At 43.5% G+C, this 21186-nt stretch overlaps 1 protein-coding gene across 2 annotated transcripts in view; it reads right to left on the reverse strand.

Moving 5' to 3' along the window:
- SPTB (spectrin beta, erythrocytic) overlaps positions 1-21186 on the reverse strand; it is a 175543-nt gene that overhangs the window by 21645 nt on the left and 132712 nt on the right. For both annotated transcript variants that reach the window (XM_043983695.1, XM_043983696.1), the window contains exons 25-32: positions 20819-21023; positions 20041-20415; positions 16308-16552; positions 15028-15166; positions 14406-14490; positions 13625-13821; positions 12558-12607; positions 11819-11897 (exon numbers count right to left, since the gene is read on the reverse strand). In XM_043983695.1, coding sequence (XP_043839630.1) covers positions 11819-11897; positions 12558-12607; positions 13625-13821; positions 14406-14490; positions 15028-15166; positions 16308-16552; positions 20041-20415; positions 20819-21023 — 1375 coding nt within the window. The remainder of the gene's footprint in view (positions 1-11818; positions 11898-12557; positions 12608-13624; positions 13822-14405; positions 14491-15027; positions 15167-16307; positions 16553-20040; positions 20416-20818; positions 21024-21186) is intronic.

The raw sequence follows: 21186 nt of genomic DNA on the forward strand, positions 1-21186 counted from the left end.
GATAAAGCATGGGCCCTGGATTCAGGAGGACCTGAGTTCAAATCCGACCTCAGACACTTGACACTTGTTAGCTGTGTGACCCTGGGTAAGTCACTTAACCCTCATTGCCCTAAAAAAAATGGAGAGAAATTTACAAATAGTCATTATAACTTAGGGATAGCTAGGTGGCACAGTGGATAAAGCACCGGCCTTGGATTCAGGAGTACCTGAGCTCAAATCCAGCCTCAGACACTTGACATTTACTAGCTGTGTGACCTTGGGCAAATCACTTAACCCCTATTGCCCCCACAAAAACAAAAACAAAAACACTGCATATAGTCAATATCCACTTCAGCTAAACCTGACTAATCAATGAGGTACCCATTACCTGATGTTTAATTATTCACCTGTTCAGAGTTAATTACTCCTGCATCTAGTATGCAGTTAAGGTACAAGTGGCAAGGAGGAAGGAAGCAAGCTAGAGTCCTAGCCAAGAAACTGAAGCCTGAGAAAGGTTAAGTGACTTGGCCAAGGTCATACAAGTAACTAAGGAGAGATTTCCACTCAGCTTAATTGCAAGTCTCCTGATTCTAGTTCATCAGCTCCCTACCATGATGACATGAACAGATAACTGGCTGGGATAAGGGTGGAGCCTGTGGTCACAGACTAAAGAAAGGTAATGACCCATCCAAGTGAGTAAACCCTTATCCTTGGCTACCTTAGCATTATGTTCTAACCCATTAATATGAGAGGCTGGAGTTCCTGCTGAATTAGTTCTGAAACCATTCTTGCCATGATGTGCAGACTGTTTTGTTACATGGTACACCTAACTATATGGTCCAAGGGAAAGAGCAGCAAAGTTGAACTACTTCAGAGAGTACCTGGGCATTTTCTAGGGTAAACCAACCCTTTCCTATATTCTCTTAAAAATGAGAGACAAACAGGGGAAATAGGAGTTACTTACCTGATGCTCTTGGAAATAATTTATAGCCATTTAATACTCAGATTTTGGTTAAAAAAAGTCCTGAAAAGTAAAAAAGATCCAGAGATAGACAAAAAGAAAACCTACACTGTAATTGAACCAACAATGTAAAGAGAGGGACCTGAAGAAAAAATTTAACTTGGAGGGCACTCTGATTTCTTGTTTGGGATACATTATATCAATAGAATGCATTATCTAATGGGTAGCTAGAAGCCACAGTACTGAGTCAGGGAGATGTGATTTCAAATCCAACCTTAGATATTTACTAACTGTGTGATAAGTAAGCAAGTCACTTAACCTTGGCTGCCTCAGTTTCCTTATGTGTAAAATGAGTTGTTGAAGGAAATGGCAAATCATTCCAATATCTTTGCCAAGAAAACCCCAAATGGGGTCACAAAGAGTTGGATATGACTAAAATGGCTGAACAATAGAGATAATAATATCTCATATTTATTTAAAACTTTTCTTTAGATCTTTGAGTTAGGAAGTACAAATGTATTATTCCATTTTTATGAATGATCAACTAGGTTCAGAAAGGTTAAGTTAATTGCCCATAGTTGTCATACAACTAAAAAATGTTACATATGAGTTTTGTTTTGTTTTTGTTATTTTTGTTTGTTTGTTTTTAGTGAGGCAATTGGGGTTAAGTGACTTGCCCAGGGTCACACAGCTAGTGAGTGTTAAGTGTCTGAGGCCAGATTTGAACTCAGGTACTCCTGACTCCAGGGCCCATGCTTTATCCACTGCACCATCTAGCTGCCCCTACATATGAGTTTTGAACCCAAGCCTTCTGACTCTAGATACAACAATCTTCCCGTAAACCATGCTTTCTCTCTCTTGTGACTAACTTAACGAGTGCAAAAAGCAGCAGAATCTGAATGACAGGTTCTCATGGTGAGGGGGAGTCCAAGCTTCTCAAAGAAGACACAGCAGCAGAAAAATCTGGATTTAAGATGTGCCTAAAGGGTGAGAGGAGAGTGAGGCTGGCAGTGGGGGAAGTTATCTGGAGAAGTAAGTTAGCAGGGGACATCAATGAGGTTGTCTAGTGGAAATCTGTAGGGATCACAGTTGGATACCACTGTCCCTGGGGGAGACAGAGTTATAGTTTAACATAGGGAAGGAATTTAATGATAGCATAGTCCAATCCCCTTATTTTACAGTTGAAAGCACCAAGATCTAGAGCAGTTGGATGACTTTCCCAAGCTCAAACAGAGCCAATATCTGAAACTAAGTCCCCTGACTTCAAATCCAGGCTCTTCCCACCATACCAGGAATACAGATAAGCTTGCCAATTTTGTGTTGTCCCATTCCAGGAAACTTTGCTGCAGGGGAGTTACAGTATTCCTCCTGCACAGTGATGGGAAAAGAAGCAGAAAAGAGTGGGAAACAATGGTGCATGTAGGAAAAAACAGGTCATATGTTTTCCCCAGGACACAGGGATCTTATAAAATGACAGTATTGCATACACCTGCTCATCAGTGCCCAAGTGTCTGGAATTAGTTGCAGATTTGGGATGACTCTCAGAGAATCCTGTAGAACTGAAAAGCCTAGGAGTTTGGCTTTTTTCCCAGCAATGAGACACAGCTTGGGCACTTGGTAAGGGTGGTGAGAAGGGGAATGGTAGAAGATGAAATTGAAGGTAGCAAAACATGAAAAGATGAGTACCTAGAAGGCATCATGGAACCACCAACTTTTAGACATTAGTCATTTAGTCATTAGAGAATGTCTGTTCTTGCTCTAAAAGCTGGTGGTTTATCATCTAATTCAAATCTTCATTTTACAGATGATCACTAAAACAGATTGCTTTTGTCATTTACTCCAGGTCACATGGCTAGTCAGGACTGGAACCCCATCTATGTCAGGTTACAATGATTTAAGTACTTACTGTGCAGCAAATGGGACGGGGGCCTAGTATGAGAGGGGGTCTGGGCAGGCAGCTCCATGTAGGATTGATCCCACACATTGGGTGTATGGGGGAGGTGCAAAAGTGTTGGCATTAATGAGGGTGGAGAGAGCCTTACATTCTGTCTCAGGTGTGAGAGAGCATTCTGTATAAACTCCTGTGATAAGAAGCAGCAGAGGAAAGTAAAGTCCCTTCTCAAGAAGCTCAAAATTTAAATGGGATGCTTATGTAATCTACATGGCTAAGCCATGTAGGTGACAGGTATAATGGCTGCACTGGAAGAGGTAGGAAAAGGGGTAAGCTGCTAGATAAGACACACTTCTAGGTATGTAACCTGACAACTGAATAGCTCTGGGGTACTTTAGGTCCCTGAAGAAGGCAGGTCAAGACATGACTGAGAGCTTTTGACTCCCAGTTTAATATGGATTTTAGTTCAATTTCTATCCACTAAAAGAGAGATTCTTATCATGGCTTATGATTTGTAGAGATGGTGGGAAGAATGTTTCACTCAGAGGAGTAGGAAAAAGGAATACTTTCATTTGAGGAAGGCAGCATGGAAGATGAAATTGAAAGCAGCAAAAGATAAAATCAGGCAATCAACCAGAGTGAGGAGCTGAAATGAATAGGGGAATAAAGATGATTTTAAAGCTAAGATATGGGGCAGCTAGGTGGTACAGTGGATAAAGCACTGAACCTGGATTCGGGAGGACCTGAGTTCAAATCCAACCTCAGACATTTAACACTTCCTAGCTGTGTGACCCTGGGCAAATAAATCACTCAACCCTCATTGCCCCGCAAAAAAAAGCTAAGGTATAAAGCAGTGAAGAAAGACCCCTGAATTACAATTAAAAGGTAAGAATGTTAGGGGACCAAAGTAGAAAGACAAAGATCATTTTGGTAACCCCGAAACTAAATTGTATGGGTCAGCTCTCTATCATATATAAGAAATGGAGACTGAGGAGAAAGTTGTTAAAAAAAAAAGTTAAAGACTACACCAAGATCATAACTGAGGTGAAAAGAGACTGAGAAAGGGCTAGACTCTCTTTAGATTAGGGATAAAAAAAAAGAAACCAAGAAACTCATACTTTCCACAATGGTGGATAATGAGAGGATTAGCATTTAGGAGAATAATCAATCTTCTATGAACTTGCCTTCATTATTATCACTAGCGTTATTACTTGGTGCTCATGGGCTAGGGGTATTATTCAGTAAAGCTGACAGTCAAGTAGATAAGATGATCCCCAACCTTTTAAACCACAGCAATTAGCATTAGAAAAAGATTTCAGAGAAAAAATGATGACTCTCAATCCCAGCTAGGATTCTTGATGATGATGAAGATTTCTATCTTCATTTCCCACTTTTGAGGGTTCTGTATATGTATGTCTTATTGTCACTTACTCTGTCAATACTTAGAAGGCCTTGAAGCATACTTGGAAAAGAAATTTTGAAAATGGACCTGAAGATAATCTGGAGATCTAGAGAGAGACAAGGAAATTACCTCACTGGGTGCCTTCCACTGAATAAAAATAGAGAAGAGCAGTGGACAGATGCAGGAAAGAGTTCAAGAATTTTCATTTTGAAAGTATGGAGCAATGAGGCTCCACCCTGGAACTGTAGACAGATGGACCATTAGGCACATTAACTTAATCATTCCAGTGGTCAGGGAGAGGAGAGACCATCCCATGTTTGAGGGAAAATTATTGTTTACTTGCCATGCCTACCTCTAATGAACAAGTGATTTTTCATGTCATCTCTGTGTCATGGAATGGGGCGGAGGTGGTGATGCCAAGGGAAGAGAAGTAAAAGCTTGTCCAGGCAAAAAAGAAACAATGGCTTCTTTTTTTAATCTAAGGCTGTCAATGCACACTGTTCTACTGGCTTGTTAAAAGCTCCCAGCCAACTACAAGAGTGCTGACAAGAAGAGGAAAACCGCTGAAGCTAGTACTAGAAGAAATGTTGGAAGCAGGGCCCGCCATCTTTGCTCCAAATTCACCCCACACTTAGCCCCTGGGTATGCTGTTGCTCATACTTAAAAATGGCTAGGTAGTTCAACAAACCCACATTCAAGAGAACAGGCCGGGGGCAGCTAGGTGGTGCAGTGAATAAAGCACTGGCCCTGGATTCAGGAGTACCCGAGTTCAAATCCGACCTCAGACACTTGACACTTACTAGCTCTGTGACCCTGGGCAAGTCACTTAACACTCATTGCCCTGGAGAGAGAGAGAGAGAGAGAGAGAGAGAGAGAGAGAGAGAGAGAGAGAGAGAGAGAGAGAGAGAGAACGAACAGGCCCCTTAGATCATTCACCCAAGATCAGTCTGTGATGGAAAGAAAAATGAAGACAAGGAACCCAGCATCTCCAAGCTAGACCCATAGAATTACTGAATTTCAGATATGAAAGTGACCTAAATAGCCACCAACTCCAACTCAAAATCAACCAAAAAAGAGTCACCACTACAACATACCCTCCAAAGCAGCTTGAAGACCTCGAGTTGAAGGGAAACCTACAGGGCTTCCTCCTGAGAGAGCCTAATTCAACTTCTGAACAGCTCTTAACTTTAGGAAATGTTCCCTTACATTGAGCCTAAATTTTCAGGGCCAGTGTTTCAAGGCTAAGGGATAGACATTAAGAGTAGGATTTGAGGCCTCAGTGTGTTGCCTCCTTGACCCCGGATTAAAGGGTCTCCACAAAGCAAGGATTGGGTGTAGTGAGAGATGATTTCTGTCAGATTGCAGGGAGTAATTTTGTTTCTGGATTTCTCCCCTCCTCCACCCAAACAGGCCCTGTGTTTTATAGGCCTTTTATGACTGTGAAGTTGTGGGTTTTCAAAAGTAGAGAAGGAAAATGGATTCCAGGTTTTGTAACATAATTATAATGGTTTATATCCATTTAACACTTTTTTTGTTTTTTAAGTGAGGCAATTGGGGTCAAGTGACTTGCCCAGGGTCACACAGCTAGTAAGTGTTAAGTGTCTGAGGTCGGATTAGAACTCAGGTACTCCTGACTCCAGGGCCGGTGCTCTATCCACTGCGCCACCTAGCTGCCCCCATTTAACATTTTTTAAAGTTTGCAAAATGCCTTCATCTTCACGATATCCCTGACAGGTAGGTACTACAGGTGTCCTCACCCTCTGAGAGGGTGGCCATGGATGGCCACACAACTAACGTTAGAGTTATGGAGTTATGAGATGAACCCGGGTCGTCTTCTTTTTTTTTTTTTTTTAGTGAGGCAATTGGGGTTAAGTGACTTGCTCAGGGTCACACAGCTAGTAAGTGTGTAAAGTGTCTGAGGCCGGATTTGAACTCAGGTCCTCCTGAATCCAGGGCCGGTGCTCTATTCACTGCGCCACCTAGCTGCCCCTGAACCCGGGTCTTCTTATCCCATACAGGATAGACTAGATTTATTCTATTTGTCTCCAAAGAACAGTCAGGAGCAAAGGATAGAAGGTGAAAAGAATCAATTTTAGGCTAAATGTGTGTGAGGGAGTTTCTAATAATTAGTTTTCCAGAAGTGGAATGGGCTTCTGTGAGAGGGGGTGGGATCCTCTTTCTTGGAGACTATCAAGCAGAAACCAGACAGCCACTGGCTGGCCTTTTTTTTTAAATGGAATTCCTTTTTGTGTTGGACAAAATAACTATTGAGGCCCCTTTTGATTCTCACATTCTGTGACTCCATGCCCACCACTCTTTCTAGCAGGCCATGCTGCTCTTAATAAAAATGGGCATTCCTTAGTTTTCACAGAAAATAGGACCAGAAACTCCTTTACACAAATGTTAATTAAGAGCCTTGTGAAGTAGGCTAGTGCAGGCATTATTTCTTTTGTAGCAAAGGCAGAGAAACAGAGGCATGTGCTTGCCCAGAAGTTATTCCAGCAAGGGAAAAGCAGAGACGGGAAAAAAAAAGACTGAGTTCTTTAAATGTTGGACACCTTAGAAAAGTACAATCCTGAGGGGGTGTGTGTTGTGGGGGGCGGGAATCTCACTAAAAAGGTTCGAGTGTATATCTACTGTAGCATTTGGGGCTCTATTCTATAGAAAGAATGCTGGATCCATTGTTAATCCCAGAAACTCCTAAATGCTATAGCTTGAAGGGACCCTGGAATTCACCTAGATCGAGTCCCTAGTTTTTTGGATGAGAAAACTGACACCTAGAAGTAAATCTCTTGATCAGGGTCATACAGTTAACATGGAATAGAGGCAAGACTAGAACCCAGATCTCCTGACTCCCAATTGAGGTCTCTTTCCATGATTGTCTCCTTTCCTCTCAGCATTGGCTAGATACACTTCTCTTATCATCTAGCTACTTACTGAATATGACTAGACTATTAAAAGTTGATTAAATATTGATATTCCTTAGTCTCTCCTTTCAATAGATTCCCATTTATATTATATTTTCACACATTCTCTAACCTCCCAACATCTTTGTTTGGTAAGGAGAAAGTTTTTATAGATGGCGTCATCATCTATAAAGAAACAAACAAAATTAATTAACTTACCCAAGTCCACATGGCTAGTTGGTGGTAAAGTCAGGACTAGAACCCAGGTCCCTGATTCTTTTTTTTCTCTTTTTTTAGTGAGGCAATTGGGGTTAAGTGACTTGCCCAGGGTCACACAGCTAGTAAGTGTTAAGTGTCTGAGGCCGGATTTGAACTCAGGTACTCCTGACTCCAGGGCCGGTGCTCTATCCACTGCGCCACCTAGCTGCTCCCCTGATTCTTTACGTTAGTGCTTCTTAAACTTTTTCCACTCCCCATCCATTTTCACCCAAGAAATTTTTATGTGACCCCAGGTATATAGGTATATAAAATAAATATACATAACCTTTAACTGTTGCCTAATTTTTTGTGACCCCCCACATTCAGTTACATGACTCCATATGAATTCACAACCCACAGTTTGGGAAGCTTTGCTTTATATCAAATTCTTTTCCTTAGACCACATGACTTCTTCTTTACCCTTTCCCCAGGTGCTTACCCCAAGTTTTGCCTTCTAAATGTATGAATCTTATTCCTTCTGCTGTCCCCATATACTCACCTATCAGTTGCACCATGCCCTGGGTACCAGGCATTGTTCCTTCCAGTCTCATGGAGCAGAGGAAAGGTAGAGTGGAGGGGGATGGGTTGGAAAGGGGACATTCCTAAGGAGAGTACTAGCATCTAACCAGCACACAGAACAGTGTGCCTCCCTGCTGTCCAGGATAAGCTGTCCTTGAAGGAGGCTATAGACAAGGCCCAGAGACAGGGTAGGGCTCTGTTCTGGAAAATTTTGGGAAGTTATTTCCTGAACTGAGGGATTGGCTGATAGTCCTTCATGATGAATGACGAGAAAGAAAAATATTAATCAATTTCTTGTGATCTGGTCTTTGGCAAGACAGCTACTGATTCTCAGAAAGCTTGGTGTTAGGAGGCGGAAAGTAATTACACTGTTTGCCAAGCATCACAGACGTTGAAAGAATAGTTTAAGCAAAATGCTCTTGTGTCCAGCCATGAAGGTCAAGGAGATAAGGTCTCCAAAGGTAATTTGTGTCCCTTGTGCAATAAGTAAAAATCACTAAATTACAAGTCTGTTTTTGTTACATAATGATGAAAGCATTTATAGTAGGGGTTAATAACCTGGGGTCCATAAACTTTTTTTTTTTAAGTGAAGCAATTGGGGTTAAGTGACTTGCCCAGGGTCACTCAGCTAGTAAGTGTTAAGTGTCTGAGGCCGGATTTAAACTCAGGTCCTCCTGAATCCAGGGCTGGTGCTCTATCCACTGCGCCACCTAGCTGCCCTGTTCCATGAACTTTCTAATCCTACGTATTTTATTTTATTCATTTCCAAACACTGAGAAGGGGTCCATAGGCTTCACCAGTCTGTCAAAGGAGGCTTTGACTCAAAGAAAGGCTTTGACTCCTGAATTCTATAGCTAACCCTCAACTGGACTCAACATATTGGAAAAACTGGAGGGGGGAGGGCTAAATTAGGTGAATAACAGTATTCTTGGAAAGAAGGCAAACTGGATTGAAAAATCTTAATGAATTCAATATAGACTAATCTTTGAGAGGGTATGTGTATTTATACATAGATGTATGGAAGGTAATGTGTACGTGGGATGAGGAATGGGAATCTGATGAATCTCTGGGACAGCTCTTCTGGCACCTGGATATCAATAGTGATGCTGGATTGCATGCCAATCCATCCCACTCCCTTCTCACATAACAGGGAGAGAAGGCAAGGGAGTTTGCCATGCATGAGCGACCACTTTCACATGAAACAATATAAGACGGAGACTAAGCGCGTGTCTATTCTACATGGCCACCAGCACCAAGAGAGCATGCACACGGACAAGAGTGCAACTGCCAATTCCCCAGGATATTGTGTCTAGTAGGGAGGGGAGATGATTCCAGTGGGCTTAGCAGGTAGAAAATAATTTTCAAATTCCTCTTTGGCTGAAACAATTCCCAACCCTCCATACCTCCCTTTTCCCTCCTTTCTGTTTCCCTTGGGTCTCCCCTCCCCCCAAAATTAGATCCCCATGAAAATGAAACGTAAAAAATAACCAGAAGATGAAGCAACAGATAATCCATTTCTACTGGGGCCATTGCCTCATGCTCATTTGACTTGCTGCCTTGACTTCGTTTTGGTTCTGGCCACGTGCTGGTTTCCATATTTGGATAAAGTGCTGCCGTCTTTACAGAAACAACCTCCTATATGGAATCATACTCACCTTTCTCCCTAGGCATTTGGTGCGTTTTTTCCCTTCCTCCCCATTCCCCACACGGGATATTCCAGGAGCTTGGGGAAAAGGGGGTTGGGATAGGAAGGGCAGGGCTCTTTTGCATATATAAATCAAATGCACATACACACAGACACAAGGGGTAATTAAATGGATATAAAATAGATATAAATGTTTGGACACAATAATGCACACAGACAATTCCACACAGACAAATAGCGATTTACACTGGGAAGATCAGCCGCGGGGCAGGAAAGCAGTGAGTCTTTGGAGGACAGCACTGGCCTCAGGGCCCCGAGTCCTGTGTCTCCAGAAGAGGTAGAGGCAGGCTATTTTAGGAAGTCAGACCACAAAACACAATTTTTTTTTTTTTTGGCAAGTGCCAGGCTTGGGCTAGTTTAGCTCTGCTCCTGTTGCCATGGCTGTCTGTTGGTTAGTGGGAGTTGAGGATACATTTCACCGAAGGCCAAGAAGGAGGATCACCGCATGCAAAAGGAACTTTCATGGGAGCTTCTGAAGTGGACTCTGCACTGCTGGAACACCTGCTATTGCCCCCCTGCTGAGCACGCGGGGATCAGAGCAGGCTTCTGGATATCACTGCAGTGTGAGGTAGCAGAGATATACACTGTGCGTGTGTGTGTGTGTGTGTGTGTGTGTGTGTGTGTGTTTAGAGTATGAAGACATGAAAATGCAAGCTTCATGGCACTTAGAACCTTAGAAAGAACCTCTAGAGTTCATCTAATCCAACCTCCTCATTTCTCAGATGAGGATATTGAGAACATTAAAATGACTTACCTAAGGTCACATAGTTCATGGCTAAATTGGGACTAGAACTCATATTTCCTGACTCCTAAGACAGTGTTCTTCCCACTACCCCACTTAGGCACTGAGAAAGAGAGGACACAAATCTGGTTTTGGCATGAGATCTGATACAGCAGTATCTCACAGAAAACCAGTTTTTATCCTGAGTGAATTTTTTGTCCCTGTCCCCAGATTTCACCAGAGCCCAGAGACCAAGATAGGGTGGGGTGAACAAGGACCATACATCACTTCATTTACACGCAGGAGATCCACAGAAGCATGCACTTGGCAAGATGACTTGGGAATGGAGGGGAAAGTAGCACCATGCAGGTAGGGATGCTGAGCATAGACCGATGGTGCACAAGGCATCTTCTTGCTTTCTTCTTGTTCACTTTTGTAGGCCTGTATTTATGGCTAAATAATTGCTCCCCCATGAAAACCCCATTATGGCTCCACTCCACCCCAAGAGAAACCCCACTGAGATCTCCCTCTTACCTTGCCACCATGGCCCCCTTGTCCTCCTCTTCTGGGTTTTGTCTTACCTATAACCACTGACAACACTCTCTAGAGAGCCCCTGAATGAAACCCTGGTATATTGGTTGACCATAATAATCCCTGAGCCTCTTCTGCTGTCTCCTTTGCTAGTATGTCTCCTATCCATCCTTCTTCCATACACCAGAAGGCTAAGAGCTCACCCCTTTCATCTCTGATACTCTGAGGTTTTCCTCTCCCACTATTCCATTTTACCCCCTTCCCAGTCTCTAGGACCTCCATCAGTGCACCCCACTGAATCTGGTGCATTAGGCCAGGATGAATGGGAATTGAGAAAGGTGGTAAAACGTTTTCATAAAAAATGAAAGGAACTCATGAGGATGGGGGAGGGAGGAACAGGTACCGTGTGCTTCCCACTATCAGGGCCAGGGAAGAATGACACTACTTTCAGAAATAACTCCAACTCAGAAGGTCCTGCAGGTGGGGAGAAAAGTGCTCCGGTTTTGAGGATAACAAAGGGGTGAATTGGAAGGGAAAGAGAAGGTTTATACACAGAACATCTCAGCTTGAATTGTTTGGTCTTCCCTCTGATGTGAACGGTGATATGTTTATCCATTAACATTTATTAAACCTCAGTAAAACCAAACTAAAAAGGAAGGTATCTTGATGGATAGGCACGTAATCTCCTCCCAGCATTTCATTTACACAGAATTGAGGAGGAAGGCAATTTATACTAGAGAATTAAGTAAACACAATAAAACAAGGAAGACTAAACTGAAACAGGATCCTGCAGAAGGGGGAGGAGAAGAGGGAAGGGCCAGGGTAGGGATGTGTGCACCATTCTCAGCATTCTTGCTGACTGATCTGGACTGAGCTCTAGTAAGGGTGTACAGAGTCTGGCTGCAGAGACTCCCAGGAACTAGACAAATGTGAGAAGGAACTGACCGGTGATGTTCTTTCAGTAGCTACCCGATGGAGACTCCGAGGAGGCTCCCCAGCTGTCTCTCCTTCCTCCTCCTGATCCCTGAGAAATATATAGAGCACCAGTTTAAAAACAAGTACTTTCATAAGGCAGCACCTACCAAACGGAGACTGTTTGTTTTTTTTACATATTGCTCACAGGTAACATGGGCTGGATAATCTATAACCAGGCTTCACTGTGTATAGATGCCTACAAAACAGCAGTAAGCTTATCCTGTAAAATGTAGGTAAATATTTCCCCCCAAAAAACATAATCCTTTGAAAAATGAAGAATCTCCATTATAAAGCAGCAGTGTGAACTTTATACAAGGCTCTTGGAAGAATGAGGAGTGAGCTTTGTCCCCATGGCAGTGATGCAGAGCAGGAAAGATTAATTCTATTTATTCTGGATTTACCTTTCCAGTTTTAGGTCCTCCTTGGTATAGGAGAGCTCTGCCTTTGCCTTTCATGAATAATTTTCAAAGCCCCCAGGCCCAGGACTTCTTAGAGGTTTCTTTTCCAATATAAATACCCACAAATTGAAGAGCAAGATGCACATTTGTCATAACCCCATGAGGCTCTAAGGATGCTGCTCCTGAGAGAAAATTCCTCTCTCCATTTCCTCTCTTCCACTGAGTTTTCCAGCTCTGGTTCCCTGGGTCACTCAGTATTTAAAACTTACTTGTCTAGAGACGCAACCAGGCTCTATTCTTGTGGTACTTACCCACTGTCCTCTGTGGGTCTCTCTGGAGTCTGGCGTTCTTTGAGCTCAAGCTACAGAAAGAAAAGGTCATTCATTGGGTCAGGAAAGACAGAGTGAAAAATGAGGATAGGGAGAAAGCTATCAGTGAGTTAGTTTCTATGTGCTAGGCCATAGGAAGAGCCTTTCCTCCATTATACCTCCTCTCTGCCAGCTCAATCACACTACAGCGACTGGGGTTCAGAGCCTATAAATCTATTTATGTCACAGTTGCCAAACTATCCTCCTGCTCGAGCCAGCTAGGTGATACAGTAGATAGAGTCCCAGGCCTGGAGTCAAGAAGACTCATCTTTTTGAGTTTAAATCTGGCCTCAGACACTTACTAGCTGTGTGACCCTGGGCAAGTCACCTAATCCTCTTTGCCTCAGTATCCTCATCTGTAAAATGAGCTGGAGAAGGAAATGGCAAACCACTCCTATATCCTTGCCAAGAAAACCCCAAAGTGGGGTCCTGAAGGATCAGACATGACTGAAATGAAATGACTAAACCTTCCTGCTTGAGTATCACAAGATAATAGAGCTTGAAGGAACGTTAAAAGCCATCTACTCCACCTGCCTCAATTTACAAATGGGGAAATTAAGTCAGAGGTAAAATGACTTGCTCAGGATCACAAAGGAGGTTAATCATAGGTCCAGGGTTTGAACCTAGAGCTTCTGATTAAATCCAACAGTCATTTCACTTACCTATAAGGTCTCAACCCTATTCCCTTGCATTTATTTCCAAGTCTTTGAAAATATTACCATGCTAACACATGATTATTAAGCTTGATAATGAATTATTTACTGAAGATTCTTACGTCTTTTTCACATGTATCTATTGTTTCTGTAGAAGTGTAAATAACCTGGGGTAGAGAAGAACATCTCCTATTTTTTTTTGAGGGTCCTCTCCATCACTTTCCTCATTCACAGAGATCTGTACTTAAAAACTAGATGGCCTAACTCAACTCTCTCTTCATCCTACTCTTTGCTTTCCTAGCAATATCAGGACTCCTTCCCAGCTTGGCCTCAACACTTGGATGCCTTATAGCTCACCGTGGTAGGTTTCTCCAGGGCAGCAAATCGCTCAGCCCAGGTGGCTGTGGACTTCTCAAAGGCTTCATGTCTCTTGATGAGTTTCTCCACGCTGTCCACCGTATGTCCAAAGTCTCTGCTGGCCAAGTAAGGCTCCTGGGCAATCAGCCACGCTTCGGCCACAGAAGCATCCCGAGAGAACTGACATACTTCCAACACTGTCACAAAGAACAAGCCACAGACCCACACACACACACAAGACCTCGGTAGGTTAGCTTTGCCTCTTGGCCATAGGACTCCTAGGCAGCTCAGCAGAGAGACTACAGTTTGTTCTGTTGCCACTCTTTGGGTCCTCATTACTTATCGCTCTGCCTGCCACTTAGTGAGTGCTTAATACACTCTTGTTGACTTGACTTGCTCCATGGTGCAGATTTCAGCAGCCACCTGGTATAGCAATCTTCTCACTAACGTCCATGTAACCATCTATCATTATTCTCAAAGTCCCACAGGGCTACCAAGACCTTGAAAAAAAAAAATCTTCTTCTCAGCCAGACTTAAGATCCTTGAATAATTTTATGTAAACAAAAGGGAGGGGGCCCAGGCACAAATCAGAGGCTGGGCCTTCTTGGTTAAGAACCCTTGTTAGGTGGGGGTGAGGGGTGGGGAAAGGATGTATTGTGAACAGTTCTTCTCTAAACTGAACTGACCATAAAACTGAGGAGCTTTGGGCTCCTTCCCCTTCCCTTCATCCATGAAAAGCCCCCAACCTGGCCACGTTCACTGGACCCAAGGCTGCACTCACATAGATGTAGCCGCTCTGAGCGATTGTCCCATCTCTCCATCATCTCCTGCCTTCTTGACAGCACCTGATTCAGTTTCTCTTTGATCTGCAATGATTGGTAAGGAGATTTTTGGTTCTGGTCTGGGGCTCAGACCATTAACCCACATATCAGCTATTTACAAGCTCCACTTCTACATATTTTATCTATTTTATGCTCTCCAAGGATAGAGACTATGCCTTGAACAACTATATCCCATACAGACCCTAATATATAGTAGACACCTAAGAAATATACATCGAGGGGCAGCTAGGTTGCGCAGTGGATAGAGCACTGGCCCTGGATTCAAGAGGACCTGAGTTCAAATCCAGCCTCAGACACTTTACACTAGCTGTGTGATGACCCTGGGCAAGTCACTTAACCCCAATTGCCTCACCAAAAAAAAAAAAAATACACACACACATTATATATATATATACACACACACACACACACACACACACACACACACATATTTGAATGGATGGATGGATGGGCAAATAGATGGACTGCTGGAAAAGCCAGCTGATCCCTAGTTTCCCTCTCTGGAGGAGAAGAAGGCAGCTCAGGAGGAGCCAGTCCTTGGTCCTTATTCTAGACTCTTACCTCTTCAGAAGCCTGGTGCTGCCGCTGAAGCAGTGATTCTCCTAGCTCAAGGCATGTGCTGAAATTTTTGCTCCGGGTTTCAATTTCTGCCTTGATGCCTTGGTGATACTTCATAAGCAGTTCCACTGAGGACACATCCCTGATAGGAGAGCCAGATGGAGAGGGTGAGAAGGATGATGGTAAGGGAATTCAACCAAAACACTGTACCCTGAGGCAAAAGCCAAAAGGGGAATTTCCTCCCTGGATAATTCTCAGGCTCCTGAAGGAGCAAAAGGCCTTACAGCTGCACATACTTGTCATTAGGCTCTAGTTCTTCAGAAATTCCCAAACTACAATGTCTTTGGTTTCCAGGCCACCCACTGTGTGACTCTAATGGCTCAGACCACACCGACCTCTGAAACAGAGCAATAATTAACAAAGGGCCCACTCTCCTAAGAGTTCTCCATGAGGCCAGCTGCAGATAGGGAAACTGAAGGACTAGGAAGGCTTGGTGATTCCCAGGGCCAGGGGCTTAGGCACAAAAAGACCAACTGGCTCCCTGTGTGGGGTGCTAGGACCCCAAAATTGAAACTAGCTGTTGGGTCCTGAGAGCAAGGTGCCAGTGTCTGGGGGTGGGGACAGTACAGATGAAATGGAGAAATTATTCTGAGGGACAACATGCATAGAGCTTGTACACAGTGGTGCTTAATAAATGTGGGGCTTTAAATAAATTGGAATCCAAGATGTTGAGAATTTTATAACACCAGCTCTTCCACTGGGATCCCCAGTTGTGGTTACTCCTAAGCAGAAAGAATATAATTCTTCTCTGTCAGGGTGGGGAAGGGGGAGGGATGTTTTCACCAATGATACAACGTTGGGAAATAGAGAAAGGGGGCATCTAGATTTATGGATGGTCCAACCACAAGGTGCTTAAGGTCCTTTGCTGCCAAGTGAGCTTGGCACTCCTAGCACTCTGAAACTATGATTCTTGCTAATAATGTCCTATACGAGCTGGCACAAGCATCTAGGACATAAATGAAAGTGAGAAAAGGCACTTTCAGCCTCAGTCCAAGCCTGGGCAGGACCTTGACCTTTGCAGGCTCCATATCCACCAAGCATCTCTGCCTGAACCCCTAAGATCCTGGATCACCACTACAGCAGTTTGAAGTCATGCCCAGCTCTAGCCCCAAAAGATCTCCTTGCTCCACCCTTTTTTTCCTCCAGAGAACAAGTCTGTGACTAAGCTTATGAGCCCCATCTTGTGGGAAAAAGTAGTCACGTTCCTGGTTTTGCTGCCATACCTAGGCTTCTCCTGGGTATCTATCTGCCGGATGATGCTTTCCATCCAAGAGAGGAGGTCCCGGACCATGCTGAAGAAGCGGAACTTGTCTGCCGTGTCTACCAGCTGGGCCCGGCGCCCTGCGCAGGCATCCAACAGTGCTTGCCATGCGGCAGACACCTCCTGCTCTTTGCTCTGGATCTCATCTGCCTTCTCCCCAGCATAAGCTGTCTGCAGGCGTGTGGCCGCATCTTGGAACTGCTGCACCTGTAGTCATTGTTGTCATCATCATAAGATGAGAAATCACATGTCCATGGTACTTTACACCTTACAAAGTGCTTCATATATACAATTTTATTCCAACCTCACAACAACCCCATGAGGTGGGTACTATCAATATTATTATAGCAGTTTTACAGATTGGGAAACAGAGGTTCAGAACAGATGAGTGATTTACCCATGGTCACATGGCTAATAAATGTCAGAAGGAGGATCTGGATCCATGCGTCCCTGATTCAAAGTTACCTACCCTATCCACTATTTCATACTGCCTCATGAAAAGTGTGCTATCATTGTGTATGACTGAGGAATCATGGGAATGGGAAGCATAAGGGCTCTTTCTGGTCACCTACATGGGATGGTGATGGTGAAGTTTCTAAAGCAAAAGGCTCCAAAGTCAAGGACATGGAATGACTTCAACAGTCAATCAGAGGGTGGGAAGATGGGCTGCATCACCCCTCCTGCCCTCCTCCCAGCTAACTGTGGGTTTTTCTCTAATACCTCACCCCCTTCAAGACTCTGCCCCCTACGCCCCTTCCCACTACTGGCCTCCTGTGTGGCTGCCCCTGATATAGGTCCTCCTGAGGAAGTGATAACCACCTATCTCTACTCACAGCAGGTAAGCAGGCAAAATTCCCCTATAGCATCCTCACACATGGTCTCCCATCACCAGAGCTTCATGCTCTGTCTTCCAGGGCAGGAAACAGTGAGGAAGCCCCATTCCATCTCCTCCTTTTCATTTAGGAAGAGTGAGTGGAATGCACGAATATATTATAATTACATCACCAGGGGCAGCTAGGTAGCGCAGTGGATAGAGCACCAGCCCTGGAGTCAGGAGTACCTGAGTTCAAATCCAGCCTCAGACACTTAACACTTACTAGCTGTGTGACCCTGGGCAAGTCACTTAACCCCAATTGCCTCACTTAAAAAAAAATTACATCACCTTTGTCACCAAAGTTATCCTTTTTCTGAATTTCCCTGTTTCACAGAAACAAAAGTTTAGAGCTGGAAGGGTAGAGCCAGGTCTTCCTGGCTTCAGGCCCAGCGCTCTGTCCATTGTGACACTAGCTGTCTTGTAGATACTTATTATTTTTGTTTGTTTGTTTTTGCATTTTTTGTTTTCTTGGTGAGGCAATTGGGGTTAAGTGACTTGCCCAGGGTCACACAGCTAGTACGTGTTAAGTGTCTCAGGCTGGATTTGAACTCAGGTCCTCCTGAATCCAGGGCCAGTGCTCTATCCACTACGCCACCTAGCTGCCCTGTACATAATTATTAATATATAAGTCCGTATCTAATTTATAAACAATTAAATATACATATTGGAGGTATGTGCTCAAAATTTCTTTTTTATAGGGGTTCTTAATAAAAAAAATTCAGAGAACACCTTTTCAGAGCACAAACACTAACTCAGAAGATAGGAATTCGGCACTACCCTCCTAGTCTACCACTGACTTGCCAGGTAATGTGAGACAAAGTTCCTCTGCCTCTTGGCACCTTTTTCCCCTGTCTGCAAAATGGGGAAGAACGTATTACTGCCCTCCTTCTTTCAGAGCTCTAATGTACTTTTAGTTTCCTTGGATGAAACATGCTATGATAAGATATCCTTATTAGGACATGAAAATGAATTGCATTCTTAGGAATGAAAAATGAAATTGCATTCTTATGCAGGGTCCTGTATTGTAAGACCTCAGGGAACCACACTTATCTCTGAGGCCCTGGCATCTTTTCATCTCCCATACCCACTCTCTCTGTATTCACTTGCCATTTTGTTAGCTTTTGTTGGCCCAAAGAAAGAGCAGCTACTTATTTGGGGAACAGCATCTGGACATTAAGCTATGACTACAATAAGAAAACAGCTATGTATTTTGGGTTACCTAAAATGACTGAGCAACCCAAAATTTAAGATACCATAATCCAGGGGTCAGCTAGATGGCACAGTGGATAAAGCACCGGCCTTGGATTCAGGAGGACCTGAGTTCAAATACGGCCTCAGACAATTGGCACTTAACTACCTGTGTGACCCTGGGCAAGTCACTTAACCCTCGTTGCCCCACAAACAACAAACAGATACCATAATCCAGTTCATTATTGCATTTTCTGAAGACCATTTATAAACCAGTGGGATTGAGAGCTGATGAGGAACGTTTCAGATCATTAAGACAAATTCTCTGATTTTACAGATGAGGAGACTGAGGCTCATAGGTCAAATGATTTATCTATGGTCACATAGCTATCAAGAAGCAATATCTGCCCAACGACCAACAATTGGGTGTAGTACATGAGGAACCAATCCATGTCCATACTAACATTCTTAATATAAATAAAACAAAAGACTATTGAGGACATATACAACTGGAAAAGAAGGTGAGTCAGTCTTGTAGAGATGAAAAAATGGCTAACCAAGTGGGTATATGCTGGTATTAATGACATATTTAAAAGAAAAAGAAAAAAGAGGCTCCCAGTAGGTTGGGTAAATATCTGTGGAGAATTTATAGGAAAAATGTAGGGAACGATCACATGGGATGAGAAGATTCTACATTTCAGACAGATATCCTGCAGTTTTCTATCCATGGGATTCTATGTCCTGTCCTCCAATGCCTTTGCATAGGCTATCTCCCTTGCCTGGAATGCTTTCCTTCCACTTTGTAGAATGCTTAGCTTCTAGGAATCAAGGCCTTGGTTTTAGTTTCATCTCATGTATGCCATCCAAATCTCCTTAGGTGCTAGTGCCCTCCCCCAAGAGATTATTTTGTATTTACTTTGTCATGTACATGTTGCTTGCCCTGATAAACTAGAAGCTTCCTGAGAGTAAGAACTATTTAATTTCTGTCTTTGTATTCCCAATGCCTAGAACAGGGTCCAGCATATACATGTAGTAGGCATTTAATGAATGAATGGGGGCAGCTAGGTGGCTCAGTGGATAAAGCACCGGCCCTGGATTCAGGAGGACCTGAGTTCAAATCTGACCTCAGACACTTGATACTTACAAGCTGTGTGACCCTGGGCAAGTCACTTAACCCTCATTGCCCCCCCCCCCAAATGAATGAATGAAGGACATGCAGAAGCTACAATCTGTAGTAGTGGGAAAGGGTGCCTGTGTTAAGACACCAAACTACCAAAGTACTATAGCATTTCCCCAAAGCAAGATGTAAACATTCTTTTTTTTTTAAGATCTAAACATTCTAACTTATCAATTTATCCAATGAAAAAGTCAACCCCCTTCTTCATGAAGATATATTGAAGGTAATAAAAGTGTTTCTCTATCACTTTCTTTCTCCCTATAGACATAACCTCAGTGACATTCACACCAACTCTCTGAAGTTCTCAAATACCCATTTTATAGATGGGAGGGTGGGGACAGAGGGTAATAACTTGTAAAGAGCCACAAAGAAATCAGAGACAGTCTGTGAACACAGAGACAGAAGGCAAGCTTCCTGGATTGACACATGGGGGTAGACAGGTGAGTAGAATGGTACCTGTACTCCTAAGAGATGCAATTCCCGCTCAAAAGCCGTGTGAACACGGTGGAAGGATTCGGCAGTACTGGCATCAAGTCCCACATCTTCAGGCAACTCCCGGTGTTTCTCATCAATGAGACCCAGGATCTCTTCTCCCATGTAGAAGTAGCGGTGCAGGTCATAGGAGGCAGCCAACAGCTGCATTCGGGTGTCTATGAGCTCCAGTAGGTCAGCCCAGATCTCATTCAGCCCATCCTTCCACTCGGCGATGGTGGCAGCCTCAGCGTGGCCAGCATCAATGAGTCGCTCAATGATCAAGTTGACATTGTCCACTCTCTCCTGCCCAACTGCCCCAGTCTCCCTGGCAAAGTCACGGAACTTGTCCCGCAGCAACTAGAATTGGAGAAGGACATAGGTTAATGGAAACATGGTTATTAGACTCTTGGGTGACTGGGGGGGATGGCACAGCACTCTCACACTCTTGTCACAGACTCTACCATATTACAGCTCTCTGTGCATGTGTCATCACACCTTTTTCAAGGAAAAAAATTAAATCCAAGAGGATTACCCCCTGGAAACATTATCACATGCCAAAGTCTGTTGTGGCTACACTCTGCTGCTTAATAGAAGTAGATGATAGATTAATTTTTGGTGTTTTACTAAAACTGAAAATAGAGAGGGGAAACATGCAAGTTGCTGTTGTTATACATCTAAAGATAATGGAAGACTAATTTGTTTTCTTTTTATGAAAAAATGTTAAAAAAAAAAAAAGGAGTGTTTTCGGTATGAAACTCACAGCAACGTGGTCAAAATCTTGCCCCATTTCTTGGGAAGAGGCCACCACTTCCCTTTCTGCAATCCACTGCTCTAAGTCATCAGCCTCTCTCTTCAGCTGGAACAAATGATACATGTTCTCTAGCTTGCGCTTCCGTTCCTCAGCCATATCTTTCAGCCCGGCATATTGTTTGTCCACCTGCCCCTGAAGTCGGATAATCTGTTCCCTAGAATTAAAAAAAAACCAACCAATTAAAGTAAAAAATAAAAGCAAAGTTCCAAGATTAGGGGTGATCTCAGGCATCAAAGGCATCAATTTTATTATTTTTTTTTTTTTAGTGAGGCAATGGGGGTTAAGTGACTCGCTCAGGGTCACACAGCTAGTAAGTG

Source organism: Dromiciops gliroides, chromosome 2 (genome assembly GCF_019393635.1).
Source record: "Dromiciops gliroides isolate mDroGli1 chromosome 2, mDroGli1.pri, whole genome shotgun sequence".
NCBI classification, from domain to species: domain Eukaryota; kingdom Metazoa; phylum Chordata; class Mammalia; order Microbiotheria; family Microbiotheriidae; genus Dromiciops; species Dromiciops gliroides.